Here is a 20,616-nt window from a genome sequence, read left to right on the forward strand (position 1 = left end):
ACAGTACTTTGTTTTCTTAATCCTGCCCCACACCTACGTCCCTCAAGAACTTGAATCTGTAACCAAACTCTTCACAATATGCGACTCCATAGAGAGAAGCTGAAAACTGAATTCAGGCCTAATCCAAAAGCCACCAAACTCTCCTCACCACTGTGACCCTCTGTCCCAATATAGCTATACTTTTCCTAAATACCCATATGGCACATTTATATGTAAGTTTTGACCGTTATTTTATACCACACTTCTGAGGTGGAAAACGCAATCATAGAATCATAGAATGGTTTAGGTTGGAAAGGACCTTGAAGATCATCCAGTTCCAACCCCCCTGCCATGGGCAGGGACACCTCCCACCAGCCCAGGTTGCCCAAGGCCACCTCCAGCCTGGCCTTGAACACCTCCAGGGATGGGGCCTCAACAATCTACGCAGGAGAAGTCTAGAAAGGTACATGTATAAGATGGATTCAGGTATGAGAATGACAGGGAAAAAACCCCAACTAATTACTATGTTCAAATACAAATGGTGGCTTGCATTGGGTTATATATTTGGAATGAAGATAAATTGTAGTATAAGTTGGAGAGGAACCTGCTAGGAGTAAGGGATGTGTAAGAAGCAGGAAAAGCACCAGATTTTTTTCTTTCCTGTCAGCTATTATTTCTTAGAGAAAGGCATTAAGCGAAATTATTTAGACTTACTTAAAATTGCATCTGCCGTCCAAAGAATTAAAACACAACAAGAAAGCCTACTCTATCATCAACCGCTGACCTCAATAACTATCAGAAACGCTCTCCCAGGTTTACCTAAGGGAGTTGCAGAACAGTTTTAAGAAGAAAATTTCCCCCTGACTCCAGTGACTTCTCTAAGAAAAAGCAGATGCTTAGCAGAAAAAGTACTCCCCATTCTAATACAGTAAAAGCCGAGCTCTTCAGTGATTAGAAACCTACACAAAGAAGGAAGACAAAGAACTAAACACATACGTCCCACTTTTTCAGCACAAAATTGAGTCCGAATTCCTTTAATCAGCTGCTTCCCATGCAAAGAAAGCCTCTTCATCGTCTGCATAACGCAACACTAGAAAGGCTCCGGAGATTTTCCTCCCTCTGTTCTGACCCCCTATGAAATACTGAGATCATTCTGCGTAAAGGGAAGCCTCAACACGGTCTGAAGCACCGAATTCTACAGGTTTCACAGATAACACTTCTGTTATGTTTAAACCTTATAAGATACACTTCTACCTAAAACTAACACTTTTATAACACCAATTGCTGCTAGTCAATGTTAATTCAAAGAACATTTAGACCCAAACCAAAATATTCTTACCTGGAGCCCAAGAAAGGGAATAAATAACCCCCTCATTACCAGGTGATGTGTAAACCGCTGTTAAAGTATTTATGTCCCAAACTTTTATTGTGCCATCAAATGAAGCTGTAGCAAGAAGATCAGGGTTATCAGGTTTGAATTTGCAATCAAAGATGGTCTCAACATGTCCCTTAAATGAAACAAATATTTAATCCATTTTTATTACATTTGGTTTTTTTCAGAAGTCCAACTCTAGATCAAACTCTAAAATACATTGTGTTATAACCTGTCAGATCAATTATGAGTTCCAAAAAACCTGGCTCATCAGTCAAAATTAGAAGGCATAAAATAGCTTGGACTATAACACTCCTCCCTTTCATAGATCATTATTAAAAGACAGAAAAAATTCTGCTTTGAAACAACAGGGTGATGCAATGCCAAGGACTTGTTAGCATTTGCCATTGGAACTGAGTTGCTAAAAAACCAGAATTTAAAAAGTTAAGCTAAAAAAAATAACCACAAAAAAATTTTAAAACAGAAATAATTTTGCCTCTTAGGTGAAAAGTATCTGACCAAAAAAATAAAGCTTTGTATGTTGAACATGTTCTAAAAGTTTTCTAGTATTCCATTGAACTGTCTATATTCTAAATACAATCTATGCTCTATTACAGTTTAAACTTCCATCCATTAGAAATTTCATGGCAATGGATTTTTTCTAAGACACGCATTTGTAGTATTTAACTTGACACCCACATGAAAAACAGATAATATGTAAAAATTTTTTTAAGCCTCAGTTGCTTTATAGGTCCAAAACCATTAAAAATGGAAAACAAACACAGTGCAGTAGCCTCTATTCAAACTCGCGTGGGAGTACAGCTGGCAATTATTCAACTTCTTCCAATGGAAAGGGAATGGGGAAAGCGGAAAAGGGAATGGGGAAAGCGGAAAAGGGAAAAATCCTCAAGAATAACCAAAAGCCCAGTGAAGAAGAGGCTCACCTAGTATGTGATAAACCCAGTTTTGAATTTCTGCTACAAAGCAGGTTTAATAATTTGGCCTTTGTTATTTTAAACTGAATGACATCACCATCTGGGTTGCGTGGGATTTCTCTTTGAGTTGACCAGAACTTTTAATCTGGATTACAGAAAACCCTTCAGATAATATTTCTAAGAAGGCCATCAAATTAAAATTTCAGCTTAAAAAAAATAAATATTTCTATTTTGCATCTTTATTTCTGGATGAAGACTGCCAGAATACTTCCAACGGGATTCAGTCTTTTGCAATAAAGAATTACTTTCAACTTCAGAACCGTCATTTTGTTTCATAGAAATATAGACTCTTTTTAATGATAGAAACTCTTTTACAGTGCTGCGAAGACTTCATTCTCCTTTTTTTGCTGTTAAAAGAAAGTGTATAAGCCAAACAAATTCTCATTTCAAAGACAGAGGTGAAACGTACCAAATCTCTAAGGAAATCCCACTTTTTGGCTCCCATGTCATAAAGCCCCACTCCACCATCCATGAAGCAACAGACAGCGTGACCAGGAGGAAGAGAAAATGCTTGGTTTTGGGTTAAAGTTGGAGGAGGAACAGCCTCGCTCGTTGAGGATGTATGGTGATTTTTAGTAGGATACTGTGATGAACATGCTTAAGAAAATAAAGCAAGAGATATAAACAGATACAATTATTTTTTCTTTTTTTTTTCATTCAATACTAAGTAACAATTACAAAGAGTAAAATGCTTTGTATTCCTGTGAGATTAAAACCAAAAGAAATGGAGAATTCCTGCATGAAGCCTGGCCTACTAAATACAGACCTTATAAAGTGCTTGATGCTCTACACGTTTGTCTAATCCACCAGCACCAGAGGGTACGTTGTTCAATTAAGAACTACAGAGCTGACACAAGCTTACAGAAATCGACTCAGATATAACAAGAATCACACAGAAGATTTTTCTTGACTTGCAGCCGTTGCAAGGAGTAACAATAAAAATTACACTTACCCTTTTTCTTTGGAGGAGAACTTAGCACATGCAAACCATGGAAACCAGTCTTCTTCAACTTAAAATTGTCTATAGGTGTTGTTCGTGAAACGTTCCAAATACGTAACACACCAACCTGAGAATCTGAGGTTTAAAAAAAACATACAGAAACATTTATATCTTTGATTTATTTTTCTCTTTTTACTGTACACAGAGGTATGCAGCTTAAGGACTGATTGAAGCAAAAATACGACAATTAATTAAACTTAGAAACCTTATAATAAGCTTAGAATTTTATAAGCAGACACTGTCATCTCCATGGCAGTATCCCTATTAAGAACAATAATTATTAGTATTAGTTTTTTAAATTACAGTAGATAAACACTATGGAACCTGCCTCATTATAAAATATCCTCAGTGTCTCGCTTTCCTTATTCATTAGCTCTTCACTCTGAGAGCTAACATCTATGGTGTAGAAAAGGCAGGAAATAGATTCATTTTTAAAAAAAAAAATCCTTCTAAAAATAGAGAAAGAAAAGCTGGGGAGCAAGAACTGGCATCCACTGCTAGTACAACGTATTTTATTCTTATTCCCAAAGTAACTCTCATATTTGTTGCTAAAATGTGCATGAGGAAAATATTATTTAGTATAAAAAAATAGTTTAAAGTCACTTGTTTATGTACCCAACAAATACAAAATACGTAAAAACCACTCAGTAGTTTTCTGTTCTTTTACAGTTTAATGCGTTTGGGTTTTGGTTTTTTTTCTGCAATGCATGTATGCTTTTATTTGTAGAAATCTTAAGAAACAGAAAGACCAAACTTGAAGTATCAATTTGGAAGACTCGGTCCTATATTTATGACCTTTGTAAAAATCAAGAAATAAAAGGCTTACCTCCAGTTACAAACATTCCAGGTGCACTGGAAACCCAGGCTAAACACTGAACAGACGCCGCTGCACTGGGAAAATTAAAAGTTGTGATACAGGACAGAGATTCAGAATCGACTAGTCGAATACCGTTATGTAAATTCGCCACAAGAAGGTAGTCGGTTGACAAAGGGTCCCACTCCAGCGCTGTGACTGGATCCTCTTCATCCGTTCCTTCTAGAGACTCTGGTCGCAAGACATGTTTCTGATTTTTAGAACCTTCAGGAGCACAAGACAACAGATTACGTCAAAATTAAATCAGGTCTATCCTTTCGATAGTTACAAGGTTTGCAACCAATATTCTTGTCTCTCCCGGGAATTTTTAGCACTATTTGACTTGAAGTAGTTCTGCCTCAAACAGATCCAACTTTCTTTTTAATACAGCAGGAACCAGACAGCTGTCAGGTTTATTAACATAATCTTATACCAAAGAAAAGTATGTTACGTCATAGACGTTGTCCTAACGATTTCCATGAGTAAAGGGCCGCAGCACAGCCGAATATACAAGTTATTAGAGTATACACAAATCCGCATACCACAGCAAATACCAGCAAAATAAGAGTAGTATGAACTGGAAAAAAAATTGTAGCAGTCAAAAAAGTGTTTATGAACAAATGCCTTTAGATTTTTTCCTTCCTCAAAACTGTGTGTGCAATTATGAAGCGTTCATAGATTTTTGAAGTCAGAACAGGTCATTAAATACCGAATTTGACACCTGCACAACAGAAGACATATTTCACTTGATGAGCGATATTATCAAGAACCCCAATTTTTAACATCACGTTTATTTCCCACTTTTTGTTTCTACAGAGAGCTGGCTCTTAGTTTTATAAGATAGTGTACAGTCCAAACAAATCATTAACAACATGGATCTTTATTTTTGAAGTTGTGATCTTGTATTAAAAAAACCAAACTAATATTGCATCCTTTTTCTAGAAATAATGAATTGACATTTCTGTTATTCAGGTTTTAATCTAATTTTCAATTTTTCATAATGAAGAATACAATTAATGTGACATTATGATAGATGCCAAGACCTACCTATATTCCCTAATGGTTGATGGAGAACAAAGGCTATTCTGATACATATTAAGAAAAATGCTGAAAAGTTTCTGTTCATTGGGGAACATCCTGAACATTAAAAGAACCCTCACTATGATTTTCTAAGGAAACTGCTATTAGTGCACATTATATCTAGAGCACCTTTCTAAATCAGTTACCAGAAATGGGTGAAATAATTTAAGACTGCACAACAATTAGTAACATAAACTGATTTCTCCATTCCAATTATGTTTCCAACAGCTGCAGTTGTCTTTTTTGAAGCATCAGGAATACCAACAGGAATAACATCAGAAATATCATCAAATAAATACTTTAAAATTTGCCAGAAATTTGGGGATTCCCACCTTCTTTAACGACGTCACCCGCTTACATTTCAGTTCAGATTTTTTGTTGAATGAAAATCACCGTTCAAATGAAACCCAAGAACTGACAACCAAGCAGAGTTGTCGTTTTCCCGTCAGCTTTGGAAGAACTAAAGGCAAAAAGTCCTCCAGCGATGAAAGCCCGTCACGGTGAGACACTCCAGCCCCGAGAGAGCACGAGAGCTGGTGGGGGAGCATGGCTATCTAGGAGCTACCCACTTCTAGCTGGGCTTCACAAAAGAGGCTGGAAGCAAACCCACCGAAACCCTGACTGTTCAATTTTCTTGTCCCTTAAAAGAAGCCATCAGCCCTGTGAGTCACACAGCTGAGTCACGGGTCATTTAAGCAAGCTCCGCTTATTCTGAGAACAAACGAAAGGTAAACCAGTACGGAACACTTGGCTCTACGTGACCGCGCTGGATTTCTTTAAAAATTGGGTACCAATCGTAAATCCTCGCATGTTTTTTCTTCTCACTAAATGTTCTGCTACAATAATGGATAGTCCGGAGTTAATTAAAAGAAAGTACAGACACAAGAGAAAAACCTGAATAGATAACAACGATGGCAAAAAAAAAAAAAAAATAGTTGTGTCACCTACTAATTATGCAGCAGTGAGTCACAGCTAAATGGAAAGCCGCGAGCCTTCCAAAATAGAGTCAGTCACCCTGAACTTTCAAGCAATTAACAGGAACCTGTGGATGTTCAGGTGCTCTCAAGACAGTGTTTTGTACGATAATATTTTCCTCATGCTACAGGAGGACTGAAACCTTTAGAAGTAAGGGATAGGATTTTTTTTTTTTTTTTTAATTGATTTCACTTGGTGACAAACTCAGTTCTGTCCAGTAATGGTGGACTTTGACATGAGGTAGGTGAGGGCTGAACTTTGATCTCAAAGCAAAAAATTATCTTTCTCTTCTTTAATGAAAAGTACCAATTCTTTGTGTCCCTTCCCCCTTCCCTTGTAGTTTTATTTTTTCATAGAGGGCCTATAGTCATTCTACCGATACCGTTTCCTTCTAAGTATTGTTGCCTTTTAAAAGCTACCAAGTACAAAAGTCAGCTGAATTTCAACTTTACATTGCAAACTAGAAACCCACAGTTGATAAAATAGATAACTTGGATAAACCTACATTTTCAATTATATCTGAATGTTAAGACACATATTAAAATAATTTATGAAATTGTAACCACATTAATGGTACTTATATTTTATTATAGTGACACAACCTATTTTTCAATATCACCTAATTTTGAAACATATTTTAAAGAAATTATCTGTTCACCAAAATTTTCATGATCGAATCTTATATACACCTATGTTTTTATGTAAACAAGTTTTTCACCTTTTTCTAATAGTGTAAAGAAAGCAAGTTAAAAGAAAACTAATACTGATCTGTGTTCTTTCGAAGTCATTATGATTGCTCCAACGTCACTGTTTAAATTACAAGAATATAATCCTTTGAATTAAAATATTTAAATTTCATATTGCATGTAAGCCCGGGCTTTGAATGACAGCTAGATGGTACTTCAATTAGTGGCTGTTCTTGAACGCATGTGAATTTGCTGTACTAATTTACCCCGTAGTAAAATTTGCTACTCAGTTCTGACAATTACTTTGTAAGTAGACCTCTGCAGATCAGTGATGTTTTCGTTATATAAAATCAAATAAAAATCCCGTTTGACTAAAAAGCTTTTTACGCCCATTTCATTAAAAGAAGTGTGTTGAGGTTTGAAAAACACTTCACATGATCCAACAGGAAGTGTACTGTGTGAAATTCTAAACAGTTTAAAAACAAAAACCTGGAAAGTTCAGTTTTTAAAAGCCAAAGTGCAACATTTTCCCTTTAGTTTTAAAGAATTTATTAAGTAGAAGTAAACTGCACCACTTAAATCCAGGATTTTCAGTAAAGAGTTCCGAGAAAAATTTTCACTCAACTGTGTATAAACTTTCAACTCCTAATTTCTCTGAAACCAAGTAGCTTATCCAAGTTAAGAACAGGAAACAAACTTTATGGTTAATTTATTTTTATTTTAAAATGATCTTAATGAGTAGGTATAATTTACAATATAACGAAAGCTATCCTAAATACGGAGACAGGCAAAATTTCTGTGATAATCTAAACTCAACTTCAAGCTGATGCAAATATTTTTTTCCCCAGCAGTAATGGATAATTTTCAATAAACAAATTTTTATAGCAACATACGCGTGGTACACACAAAACTGCCTCTGCTGCTACCTTTTTTAGCCAATATTATATTTGCATTTGCAGAATATAATTATGATATTTTAAATCCTTTTCCTGTTATTTCTATTTTCATATTCAAGTCATTCTAGACAAACTTCATGAAAAGTCTTGGTTCGATGCATATTTAGAGGTTATCATATTAAATAGATTTTCTTTTCCCAATGCCAATACTAATCCAGTCAGCGCTACTGAAGGAAGGGAATCTATTCTCTGCGACATCTTCACTGAAAACTTGGTAGAGTGAAGCAAAGGAGAATACATTTTGCATAATACTGTGTAAAATTATTTAAAGAGCAATTTTTATCACAAAGTTGAAAATCAGGAGGAAAAAGAAGTATCCAGAAAAAAACCTGGAAGAGTCCACCTCATACAGATATCTGTCTTTTTAGAAAACAGAGTGCTAAATTTTAGCTTCCAAGGAGCTTATCAACAAGGCACCTTCGTTAGCAGAGCACTGGACTAGTTATGAAGTATGCACAAGTGTGCTCAGTGGATTTCCGACATAAAGATAAATATTTTATTATAGTCTGATAGAACAGAATCATGAAATATGAAGCGTGACATGAGATTCTACCTACAAAAATGCAGAGGACTCTCGAATATGAAGCAGAAAACTCTAGAACAAATGCAAACAAAGTAAGAGACAAAGCTAGTCAGTCCATTCAGAGGAACAAACTTGCTGGGAAATATAGTTCAGTAGAAGATCACGGATGTTATCATTCCCTGAAAAAACAGCTTATTGTAGTTGTTGAAAACACAACGTTATCTTGGTCACAAAAGGGAGAAGATCCAAAGAAAATGCTCTGCGCTCTTAGCTAAGGAAACACTTTTGTGATATGGAAGGAATAGGAATACTATGAACGAGGAACAAGTTTCATGTATGCGCATACATTATAAAACCTAAATGAATAAAAATGCAGAATTACACACTAATTGTTACCGAGACAAAAATAAGGTATACAAATATATATTAAAAAAATGAATATTTTACCGTATCAGTTTTTACCTGGCTGAAAAATAGATAGGCTTCCATCAGTATGTCCAAATACTACTTTTCCTTTTTTCTTCGGATGCCATCTAAACAGGCTGATATCTGACAAGAAACTATGTGCTTCTCTGTGTACGGTTACCCCGCTGTCAGGTCCTGAGATAGTCCAAATGTACAAGGGACCTCTGTGGGACACAAACGCAACTGCGTCACCTGCATTCCAGCACCAGCTAAGCGAGGCAGGAATTCCTGAAACATACAGGGAAACCTCGTAAGAACAAGGATATGAAATTCAGTGTCTTACTGCTTGACTCAGTGTCAGGAACTTGTCTTGAAAAGCTGTAGAAATAAATATTCTTCTACATAAAAATGATCAGATGAAATTTAGACAACTGTGTGAACATCTTAGGGTTTGAAAGTAAACTGCATATATCCATAGGCAGGACATAGAATTATTTCCCAAATTATTTTAATACTACTTTGATGGGCTGCATCTTATGATACCTATACTCGATTTCATTAGTGCCAAAGACAATCACACATATGAAAGACAGAATCCTCACCCTATAAACAATACTTGCATTCACAATTCCATTCACCATTATGTTTTACTGTAAGCTTTTTGCTACTAAGCTGGTAAAATAGTGAAAATTTTAAGATGTCTGTTTTTGCAAAACACAGAATCCCAGACTGGTGAGGGTGGGAAGGTCCCTCTGGAGCTCCCCCATCCCACCCCCGCCAGAGCAGGGGCACCTCCAGCAGTGGCACAGGACGGCGTCCAGGCGGGTTTGGGATGGCTCCAGAGGGGGAGACTCCCCCACCTCTCTGGGCAGCCTCTGCCACTGCTCTGCCGCCCTCACAGCAGAGAAGGCCCTCCTCAGGTGGAGATGGAACTGCCCATGGTCACCTTTGTGCCCGTTCCCTCTTGTCCTGTCGCTGGGCACCACTGGAAACAGACTGTTCCCATCCCCCTGGCACCCTCCCTTTAAGGATTTGTACACGATGAAATTTAATTTGGAGATAAATATAACAGAGGCAGATATTTGTGACAAAATCAGAAAGCTAGCTCTGTAATCAAAGGGAACTCTTGATAGCTTCCTCCTGGATATACGACAGTTATAATTCAGGTGCCTAACGCCTAAGTGTAGGAACGCCAGTTTAAGGACTTTGACCTTAACATCTCCGACCCTCATTATCCTCATAATTTAACAGCGTGTGTCTGAAAAAATAAGTAATAGTAAGTCAAACTCCTCAAGCTGAAAATTCAAACCTGTTTGTTATTAGACACTTTAATATGGCAGCGTCAAAGATAGTAACAGCTGCATTAATAGGAGATTTAAACATATTATCCTAACAGTAAATCAGCTTTTAAAAAGTTTAAAATAATAATAACACTTCTTTCACATGTAGCCATTGGCTGAAGTAGTTTTTTAAACAGGGAATGTATTGAAAAATAAGTATCAGTTTTTATATTAATGAATAATCTGATACAACATTCCTTTTAGAACAGATCAAATCAATGTGGGTTTTTTTGCACTTATTCCTTTGCGAGATATGCAAGATGTTCAAGATTTTCAGAAGTATCCTAAGTGCTTTAGAAAGAACAGAATAGAGGGTCTCGAAATGTCTTAGAAGATCCTGCGATACTGACTGTTCTTGGGTAGCACCTGTTTTCTGAGAATGCAAATGTCAAGAGACTGATTGTAAGAGCAGAAATACAGGTACTGGTTTTGACTGAAGGGAATGAATCTGAACTGGGCAGGGAAAGGTGGAAAACACAGATGATTAACCCACTAAACTTCTACTACAACCTCCTAATCAGCAGTTTTGAGCCCTGAGAGAAAATGTAGGTATGCAAGAATTAAGGTATTTAACCAAAACACGTTTTTCAAATTTGCTGATAATTTATACTTGAATCTGTTCAAAGCTACATTTTATTTGATTTCACCTCCATAAAGTTACCATGAAAACACACAAGATTTAAAATTTAATTATTTATCCTTTTATACAGCGATGGGAAAAAAATGGGGTTTTTTCCCTACTCAACAAGAAATCAATGGCAAAGTAAATTCTTGGATTGGTCAAGTACTTTAGAAAAAAAAGAATAACCTCTTTCTTTACCAATTAGAGCAATTTACTCAAACACACCATGATTATTTTTGAAAATGAACCGCAACAAATCTGCAAGAATATTGTGTTTTGCAATTGTTAAACCTCTGGCCTACCAACTGCTTTGAGTTTACTCTATACCGAGTATTTCTGATACCTGTGGATGAAAAGCAATATGGATCAAATAGATCTCCATGTCTGAAATACCTTTTGTATTGTCCAGCTTGGCCACAACTTTCTGCTCTGTCACATTCCAAATAATCACTAAACTATCCGCACTGGCACTTGCAAACATGTCAGGATTGTGGGGACACCAAGATATGGCTGTGATTGTCTTCTTATGCTCAGACATAATTGCCCGGAGCTTGAATTCATTGTATCGGTGATCCAGCTAAACAAAAAGTAGAAATCATTTTAGAAATACGCATTTCATAAACTCACTGTAAGTACTGTTGGGTTAGAGAATAGTTCATACAACAGTATTAGACTCTCAGATGAATTTATAGTGGATTTAACAATTGTCAGCACCTGACACCTCAATAAATTAAATGCTCATACATTTAACTCGGACAGAAAAGTTGTCAAATATTCAATTAGCCCAATCAGTATTAACATAGTCTATCCTCTCGTCCCTTATAAACTATTATATCCCATCAATAACTGCGCTCAAAACCAACCCTAAAGTGCTTTATTTATAAAGACACTAATGGTAACAATCATTTAGTAATCTGCAAGGGGTTAAATGGGATAGAATATGAAAATGAGTTGGAAATCTTTCTCATTTCTTAAATCACTCACTACAATTAAAAAAAGTAATAATCAAATACCCAAACCTAACACAGCAAATTTTGTTTATTTTAATCCTACTAGCTGTAAAACTCACAAAGTTAAAATAAGCCCATCCTTTATTTCTTAACATATTTCTCAGACTGAAAATTCTGTGTCGCAGCATTTCTGTTTTTTTGTTAGGCGCTGATGTGTAGTAACTACGAACTTCGGAAGACCACGGTGCTGAGCAGTTCAGAAATGACGACGGTAATAACTTGTTCCAAACCAAAGAAAGGTGGGCCGCCGAATCCACAACTCCGCAGAGTGGATTAAACTACTTCAAAAGACTACCGTTACTCTAAGCTGCAAATGAAACTGTGGAATTGCAGCATTTCTCCCTCAGAACCCGCTCTTCTGTCGCTGCACTTCATTCATCTCAAGTGTTTGCTGCCCTGAGTGTCTGTCTTTGAAGAATAATTTTGGACACAGACAACTTGAAGTATAAAGTTTACATCAATCTTTTCACAGAATTCACAGAATGGTTAGGGTTGGAAGGGCCCTCTGGAGATCATCTAGTCCAACCCCCCTGCCAGAGCAGGGGCACCTACAGCAGTTGCACAGGAACACATCCAGGTGGGTTTTGAATGTCTCCAGAGTGGGAGACTCCACCACCTCTCTGGGCAGCCTGTGCCAGTGCTCCACTACCCTCAAAGTAAAGAAGTTCCTTCTCATGTTAAGATGGAACTTCCTATGTTCAAGTTTATGCCCATTACCCCTCGTCCTATCACTGGGCGCCACTTTTGCACCAGCTGTGACAAGGAGAAAGAATAATATGGAAGGGGTATCTTGAATGGAAGGTTGAGCTTTACATAGACATCATCTCAGCAGCAATCATACTTCCAAAAGCATTGTAGAAACATTGATTGGAAGGGTTCAAAGTGAGACAGACAGCAATGTAAAAACGTAACTACTCTGTTAAATAAAACCAATTTTACCTGATAAATATAAATAGCAAGGGTAGCACAGTAGGCAAATCTGTCCCCACTAGCAGCACACACATCCTTGTTCCATGGCTGACATCCAGCAGCTAAAAGCCCCACTTGTTTAACATGAGACATTTTTGCCTGTAAAACAGAAATCCATTAGACTACAGCAAGACGACAGGATGTTAAAGAAGAGAATAATACAGTTTTGTGCCCATAAATAACGTATACCTTAAAAATACAGTTAGCCTTTACGTTTTAACAGCACCGTCTTGTGTTTATGAAGTGCAAATGAAGGTAGCCGAAATAGAGCCAAGCAGATGTTCGCAGGCTTCAGTGCTACACAAGAAAGGGATTTTAATACCATCTGCAGGGATCCATAAGCAGGAAAAAAAAAAAAAAAGGGGGGGTGGGGGGGACAGGGACAACAGCACATGAAAACATGAATAGTTCTTGATTTTTTACTAGCTGAAGCTGTTCTTCATCACTTTCATTTTCTACCGCAGTCTGGTTCAACACTTTCTATATCACAGAGTAAGGCGCTCTCTGCTCTCCTCCCCATCATGCCCCACAAAGAGAGCTCATCAAAATAGACCATGTGCAAATACTTTCGTTTTAAGTTAAGCAACATGCCTAAAAAGGTCTTCAAACCACTTGCACAGAACAACTACGCATTACTTATTATCATCATCCTTTTTTGGAGATGCTTTCTCAATTTCCTTAATAATTACTGCTTAACAAAAAAGTTGAAGGAAACTGGAAAATAAAAAGCAAAGCTTAGTGGAACATTACTGTATGGCAAACTACACCTTCACTGTCCAAACCAAGTCTCAAACTCCCAGCTCTGCTCACAATGAGACAACGACTGACTTCAACATAAAAACCCAAGCAACGCTTTGCCGGGCCAGATCAACTACCCACCAAGTCCACATTTGATTCACAATGTCAAAATGTTACTTAGAGCAGATGCACCTGACCCACGTACATACTCTGCTACGACCAAGAACACGCACAGTTGCAAAGGCATTGTTAAAACTTAACTCCTGGGTGGGTTGTAGAAGATGACCTCCAGAAGTCCCTTCCAACCTCAACCGTCTGGTGATTCTGTGGTTTAAGAAAATGTTCAAAATGAGCCGTGGTGCATTTGTTTACAGCAGACAAGTAGGGAAGGCCATTGGTTTTTACAGAATCGCGGAATTCACTTATAAATCAGTCTTCATGTGACACAAACTTAGAATCACAGAATGGTTTGGGTTGGAAGGCACCTTAAAGATCACCCAGTTCCACCCCCCTGCCCTGGGCAGGGACACCTCCCCCCAGCCCAGGTTGCTCCAAGCCCTGTCCAACCTGGCCTTGAACACCTCCAGGGATGGGGCAGCCACAGCTTCTCGGGGCAACCTGCCCCAGGGGCTCACCACCCTCACAGGGAAGAATTTCTTCCTGATATCTATTCTAAATCTCCCCTCTTCCAGTTTGAAGCCATTAACCCTTGTCCTATCACTACATGTCCTTCCCTCTCCAGCTTTCTTGGTTCAAGCCAACTGTCAGCTGATGCAGTGCCCGCTCCACCAACCTGCAGAAATAACTGTGGCTTTACCACCACTATAGAAGGCTCCAGTGGCCAAACACCTGCAACCGAGGTTGACAATGATGACAAGGTGGACCTGCAACAGTGTGGTGATCCAAATGGCAGAACAAGGTCCGCATAGATGCAAAAAGGATTCACCACTTCTGCTGAGAAGTTAAATCAACCCAAACAAGGCTCCGTGAGCATGAGTGTAAGTACTACCCATACACAGCATATTTAGATAACCCATAGCTGAAATGTCTTCAGCCGTACGACCAGCTGGGCAGGCAGCAGAATCCTAGTACAGGAAAACAACCGTGCTTGCGTCAGTGAGAGCTTCTGCAGAGAACTCTTCTGCTGCAGACTGGTGAAGGACGAGTTTGCGGAGATTCACCATACCACTGAGTGCTTCACCATGGGCTCAGGTAAGGTCCAGACATAAAGGGTTACTCCTCCAACTATGTTACAGAATGTCTCATTTAAGGACAAATTTACACTGTAGGTAGATTAATGGACTGAGGGACATTGTGGGGAAAAACATTATATGGAGTATGAAGGATGGGATCTTTGGGTCAAAGAGCTGAGACTTTAATCTTTAAACGACAAGAAGAGTTATGTTCGATTTACCAAGTGTTCGGCGCACTTTCAAGCGCCACAAAGGGAAGGGAATTAAAAAGAAAAAAGGAGACTTCAAACACTGTCAAGCATCTTGAGGGAACGGCTGCTGATTAAGCGCAAGGGTTGGCTATGCAATGCATTGCTGGGGAACAGCTTCAGGAGAGAGATGGTCTCTGCAGGTCACTTTCCACCTACTTGCTATCAACCACACGGAGGGGAAAATATTTTTCTGCATGACATTAGTATTAAGGGGCATTTAGAAAAAACTTCGTTCAAGTATGGCAATAGTGACCCATAGTACCCAAGGGAATGTATTGGTAAATACTGACAAAAAGTTTATTACATAAATGTTAATAATTAATGCATATATACAAGGGATGAAAATGAAGTTGAATGATCGATTTTCTCTTCCATTTTTCTTATCTGCCTGGGGTAGCTGGCAGATAAACAGTAATGAATAAATTAGTGTTTATAATAATAATACAAGCATAAATACAAGAAGCGACCTCTAATGAGATCAGAAGTCTCTCTTTCACTTTGGAAAGTGTGAAAGAAAAAAAAATAAATAAGCGAGACTTATTTTGGGTGCCTCTTCAGCAGAAGATAAGGATCAGACTGAATGTTTGGGATTGATCATCTCAAAGATATTACTGAGCGTAGTTACAGTGCTTAATGGTTCTGACTGCGTTCTAAACACCTAAAGAAAATGAAAACCCCATGTTTAACCTCTGACAATGTTGGTAAAGGAGACTTTACAACAACAGAACAGAAATATACAGAAAATCAAGTTGCAAGATACAGCTCTGCTGCAAACTAGTGCTTTGGCTATTAGCCTTCCTCTCCGTCTCTGCCAACGATATTAATTCTTCTGACTTCTGCAGCAAATAAATTAGAGATTCTAGAGAGAACACTTCCATAAATTGCATCACCTTGCAGTTCATCTGCAATCCACCTCATGTTGTAAATTGCATGAATCCCACAGAGAGAAATTTATCTTATTATTTAAAGACTCATCATCGTCACCACAAAGTGACTAAAAATAGACTCTAAATTTCTGATTTTGCCATTTAGTGCTCTTTTACTGTTTAGGAAAATTAAAAATTCCAGAGGTCCCTTCTGTGCAATTAAAGCATCAATCACATATTCAGAAATATTTGGAATCGGGAGCATTCCAACCTGCAACACAGACTTTTTCCAGTTCCAATGAAAAAAAAAATAAGCGGCATCTTTAACAATCACTTTTTCTGAAATCAAAGTCATCCAGTTGATTACAGAACAATTTACTAAAATGCAGAATAATACAAGGAACCAGAACTCTTGGTTTCCGCTCTTGATTCCAGGGAAAATGGTGGTTGAAACAGTAGGTATGTCAGCAAAGAGAAAAGGAACATTAAAAAAGCCATGGTGAAGTAGAAGAGAACTAGATGTACAATATTGGGTTGTCATAGGTTTAGTTTGTAGGTTTACCGCATGTAAGACTGATTAAAAGTTAACATCTCTTTAGACACTAAGAGTGCAAAAATATTTATTTCACAGTAACAACAGATTTGTCTAATTATGTACAGATCCTCTTTTTTACCTTCTCATACGGCAGCTAAGAGGTTCCTGATTTGATGAAGTTTAATCTGAAAGAAAATATTATCTTAAATCTTGTTTAATTTGCAGTTTGATTACAGGTAAAATTGATTATAATGTTAAGATCTCTTACAGATGCTAAAACAGAATTCCACAAATGTTTCTTTGAGATTGGATTTGTAGGGTTCTGCAGTAATCTGTATTAAAAAAAAATAAAAATAAAATCCTGTTAATATATTCAGTAGATCTTCCTTTTTGCCGTGATATGAGAGAGAGAAGTTATTCCTGACGACACGAAATCCAGTCTATAGAAAACTACTATTCTAGTATTCTAGAACAAGGAGGATTCCAAGCCTCAGTGCTGAAATCTAGAACAAAAAGAAGAAGGTCCTCTGCACTGGTTTTACGATTACCGTGATCTCCCAAAACAGACTAGCACTGTGGATTCGGAGATCGTTCTGCTACTACCACTACTACTTCCACGTTTTCCACACAGCTCATTAACAACAAAAAGGCTTTTCTATATTTTTTTCATGTCATCAGGACGCTTGCACCATTCAGTGTATTCTAATGGTTTCCAAATGCATACGTCACCGATTAGAATTCAGGCGAGATTAATCATGACCAAAAATTATTGTCAACACATGGCTATAAAATTATTTCAGCCTAGTTCTAAATGTATGTCTGTAAGCATTGCTGGATGTGTCATATTAAGTAGTGTATTTAAAATAGAAGAACACATTTGTCTTTTCTTTGTTCTAAGACAAAAGGTAACTTTGATACGTGTTTTTGAAGAAATTCACCAAAAGAAGCCTAATTCACAAATTTAATTTACAACAACTATTTTTTAAATAATGTACTGTTTTTCTTAAGTCTGATATTCAAATGAAAATGTCCCATAAAAAGATCAACATTTAGATGAAAAATGCTGCCTTGTGGTATATCATTATTTCACTGAGTTAATAATTCATCCTTAAGAAGCATTATTAATCTGATTCTTCATACAAATTTTCCCTATTTAAGTATATGTAAAAAAAATCACATATGTAAAATATTCTGAGCTATATTATAGCATGGAATCTGCATTTTATTTACTAATATTTGCTGTTTTAAGCTTGTTAATATTTCCTGCTCCTTCTAAAGAGTTATACACTGTTTTACAAAAAATATTGTAATTAAGAAGCAGCATTTGCTTTGAAAGTCAGTACAATAGCATCTAGAAGAAGAAATTACAATTGTGTGGCATACCGACTGTTATTCTCATGTAATTATCACGCATTAAAGCAGTGTCCTGCAGATCTTTTCAGACATTATAGATTTCTGTTGAACATACTTATAGTAGAAGGGAGAAAGCAGCATTCATCAGAACAACCTGAGTAAAATGGCAGAGAACTAGAAATGCAGTATAACTGAATCAATATATATGTATTATTTCAGACACGTTGCATTATTATTTTTTTTTTTTAACAATGGAGATTTTTCATACTTTATTAAAAAAGCATTTTATTTCAAAATAAGGGATAAACAAGTAATTATATTGGACTCTTAGGTATATACTGAAAAAACCTGTGCATGTAAAAAATGTATACCAGACTGGGAAAGCTATCAAAGGATGCCCACAGTTTCCAAGGAGATGAAGGGAAGAGGGAGGACAACAAAAACCTTTCTTTTCAATTGGCATGAGCAGCAACACGCTAAGTCCTTCCTTGTTGCTAAATATAGAAAAAAACATAAAACTGAAATTCTGTACATCATAGGGTTAATATTACTTAAAAATAACAACTAAATGGATGAGATACATAGACATGGCTATATATCAAGAACTCAAAGATAAATGCCTAATAATCCCTACCTTAGCATAGGTATCATTTTTTGTAAACCACTTAAGAATGTCCATGTTCATTCCAATACCTTGCTGCTCTCAAAACTGCAAAATCTTGCTCTGGTTGTAGAACGAAATCACTTTACTTGACAGCTGAAGGAACTAAACCTTGATGTTCACAGAATAATGCAGTTACTAGAGCATGCAGGAGAAAAGACGGAGCATTGTGTCGCACCGCACACACGAGCCGGCAGTGTCAGTAGCCTGGCAACTGCAGCTCTTTAACAGGCACCATTTTAATTTTAACCTAACTCCTTTCTCTCCGCTTCAGCCACTCACTGTATTTCATTGCTCGTTCAATTTCCCAATTGAACTACGAAGATATACACAGAATGATAATAGCTCTTTAAATCCGTCACTTACCACCATTTAATTATCAAAAGATGGGCTTGCATGTTATAAGTATTCCTAACTTTATAACCATCAAACACAACCAGTAACATCCGCTTATATTGTTAGCGACTGGGGTCCATATGGCGTATGACCTGTCCAAATGAGCGCACACGCAATATGGCACTCACACAAAAGTGAACATTCAGTATCCTTATGTTAATCCACATGATTCTGCGTATACAAACCCCTAGTTTCTGAAAAGCTACAAAAGCGTTCGTGTCCTCTACTTCTGTTTATTCTATTGTCATGATCTTCCAATTAAGTTTGCACGATTTCCTAGGTGGAGAGCTTGCTGTCACTCCTAGATGTTTGACGTATAAAACTGTTATATCTCACCCAGACTACTGTCCCCAGGTACCCGTATTTTCGTCGAGATATCAAAAATAATGTAATAATTAAAGATCTTCTTTAGTGATATAAGAGCGATGTCTCCTTAAAGACATTGGGTATATTTTCCCATCTTTGCAGGAAAACCTATTGGAGATGAAAATGTAACCTGTGAACCAGAGAGCTTCAAATTCATTACTCTATCCAACAGGACCAGTTTGAAGCACCAGATAATGGACAATGAATTTGTCTTGTTAAAAACACGAAGGTCTTCAAACCTACCAAGAAATCTCTGCGTTTCTGCAGGACTCAGCAGAAACCAACTTCCTCCTGACTGTGGCAGCCTCAATGGCTCCGAGTCTCGTGTAAGAACATAAACATAATTAGTACTAAGCCTCTTCCAATGGCGTTGGAAACCACCAAGCACGTTATAGCCATGGTAAGAAATTAAACTCTTGATTATTATGTCCAGACCCATCAAATAAAAGATAATTGGAAATATTCTGGTACATATGCAACTTAAAAGCCAACAGACAAATCAAATTTACTAAGAGAAAACAGAGCAATGACATTTTCAAACACTTTAATGTTTCTGGAAGAAGCATTTAAGAAGTTAATACATTTTCTAAATTCCATTCTATGCTAATTATCCATTACATTTAAATGTATTTATATCTATTACTTTATGAATCTGGGGACTCTCAAAAGTAAAAGTAAGCACATCAGCAGATTAGAAGAAATCTTACACTGTGAAAGCTTTGGCAATGCATGTATTATCAAAGATCAGCTGTCATGGATTTTAATAGATCCACAGGAAAAAAAAGTTAGAAACAAAGAAACAGATGGCAGTGTCATATTTCAGTTATAATTTCTTAAGACCCAGATATTTCAGTATCAGCTGAGGTACTCCCTGTAAACAAAATTTCTTCATACTTTGCATGGAATGCCACAAAATGCTGAAGAATTTTCAGTTCTTGATGTGGACAATCAAACCGCAGTTACTAATGTAGGTCTCCAAATAGTCTTATAGACTGCACATACAACTTCAAGCGACTGCTTTGGGCAACAGATAAGCAAAGACTCACTACATTAATCATGTCAGTCACAATGTAGAATAATGTAGAAGAATTATGTAGGTTTGTGCATGTACAAACAAAAGTTAACCCCTTCATACCTCCCAGCAGGACTTAACCCAGGCAGCCTGCCGCTCGTTAAAGTCCCAGGTTGGTTGCTAGTTTACCACTGAGCTATATAGACAGTTTGTATGCTTTTCTGCAAAACTTCGAAAAGTTTTATCTACTTTTGGACGGAATTCATGGCACACAGACCATCTGTGGCTCCTGAAGAACTGAAAGATTAACTAGAGGCAAGAAGAGAGTGCATTGGACAAGGGTTTGAGTTTCAGCAAGGTTCTTCAAGAACACCAGGAGCCTCGGCTAGACTCTTGCAACCAGCATTTGCAGTGATGTTTCCTAATTTACAACCTCGCAAGTGTTCAACATGAGCGCATTCAGTTATCCACACACTGACT

General features: G+C 37.3%; 1 protein-coding gene across 2 annotated transcripts in view; it reads right to left on the reverse strand.

The window, feature by feature from the left end:
• WDR17 (WD repeat domain 17) overlaps positions 1-20,616 on the reverse strand; it is a 50,413-nt gene that overhangs the window by 28,062 nt on the left and 1,735 nt on the right. Inside the window, exons 2-8 of one of the 2 annotated variants that reach the window (XM_009882008.1) lie at positions 12,736-12,864; positions 11,180-11,363; positions 8,882-9,112; positions 4,173-4,424; positions 3,299-3,421; positions 2,756-2,943; positions 1,319-1,487 (exon numbers count right to left, since the gene is read on the reverse strand). In XM_009882008.1, coding sequence (XP_009880310.1) covers positions 1,319-1,487; positions 2,756-2,943; positions 3,299-3,421; positions 4,173-4,424; positions 8,882-9,112; positions 11,180-11,363; positions 12,736-12,864 — 1,276 coding nt within the window. Of the gene's footprint in view, positions 1-1,318; positions 1,488-2,755; positions 2,944-3,298; positions 3,422-4,172; positions 4,425-8,881; positions 9,113-11,179; positions 11,364-12,735; positions 12,865-20,616 lie in introns of those variants that run through there. The other variant, XM_009882009.1, reaches the window with a different exon arrangement.

This window comes from Charadrius vociferus, unplaced genomic scaffold (assembly GCF_000708025.1).
Source record: "Charadrius vociferus isolate BGI_N301 unplaced genomic scaffold, ASM70802v2 scaffold141, whole genome shotgun sequence".
NCBI classification, from domain to species: Eukaryota; Metazoa; Chordata; class Aves; order Charadriiformes; family Charadriidae; genus Charadrius; species Charadrius vociferus.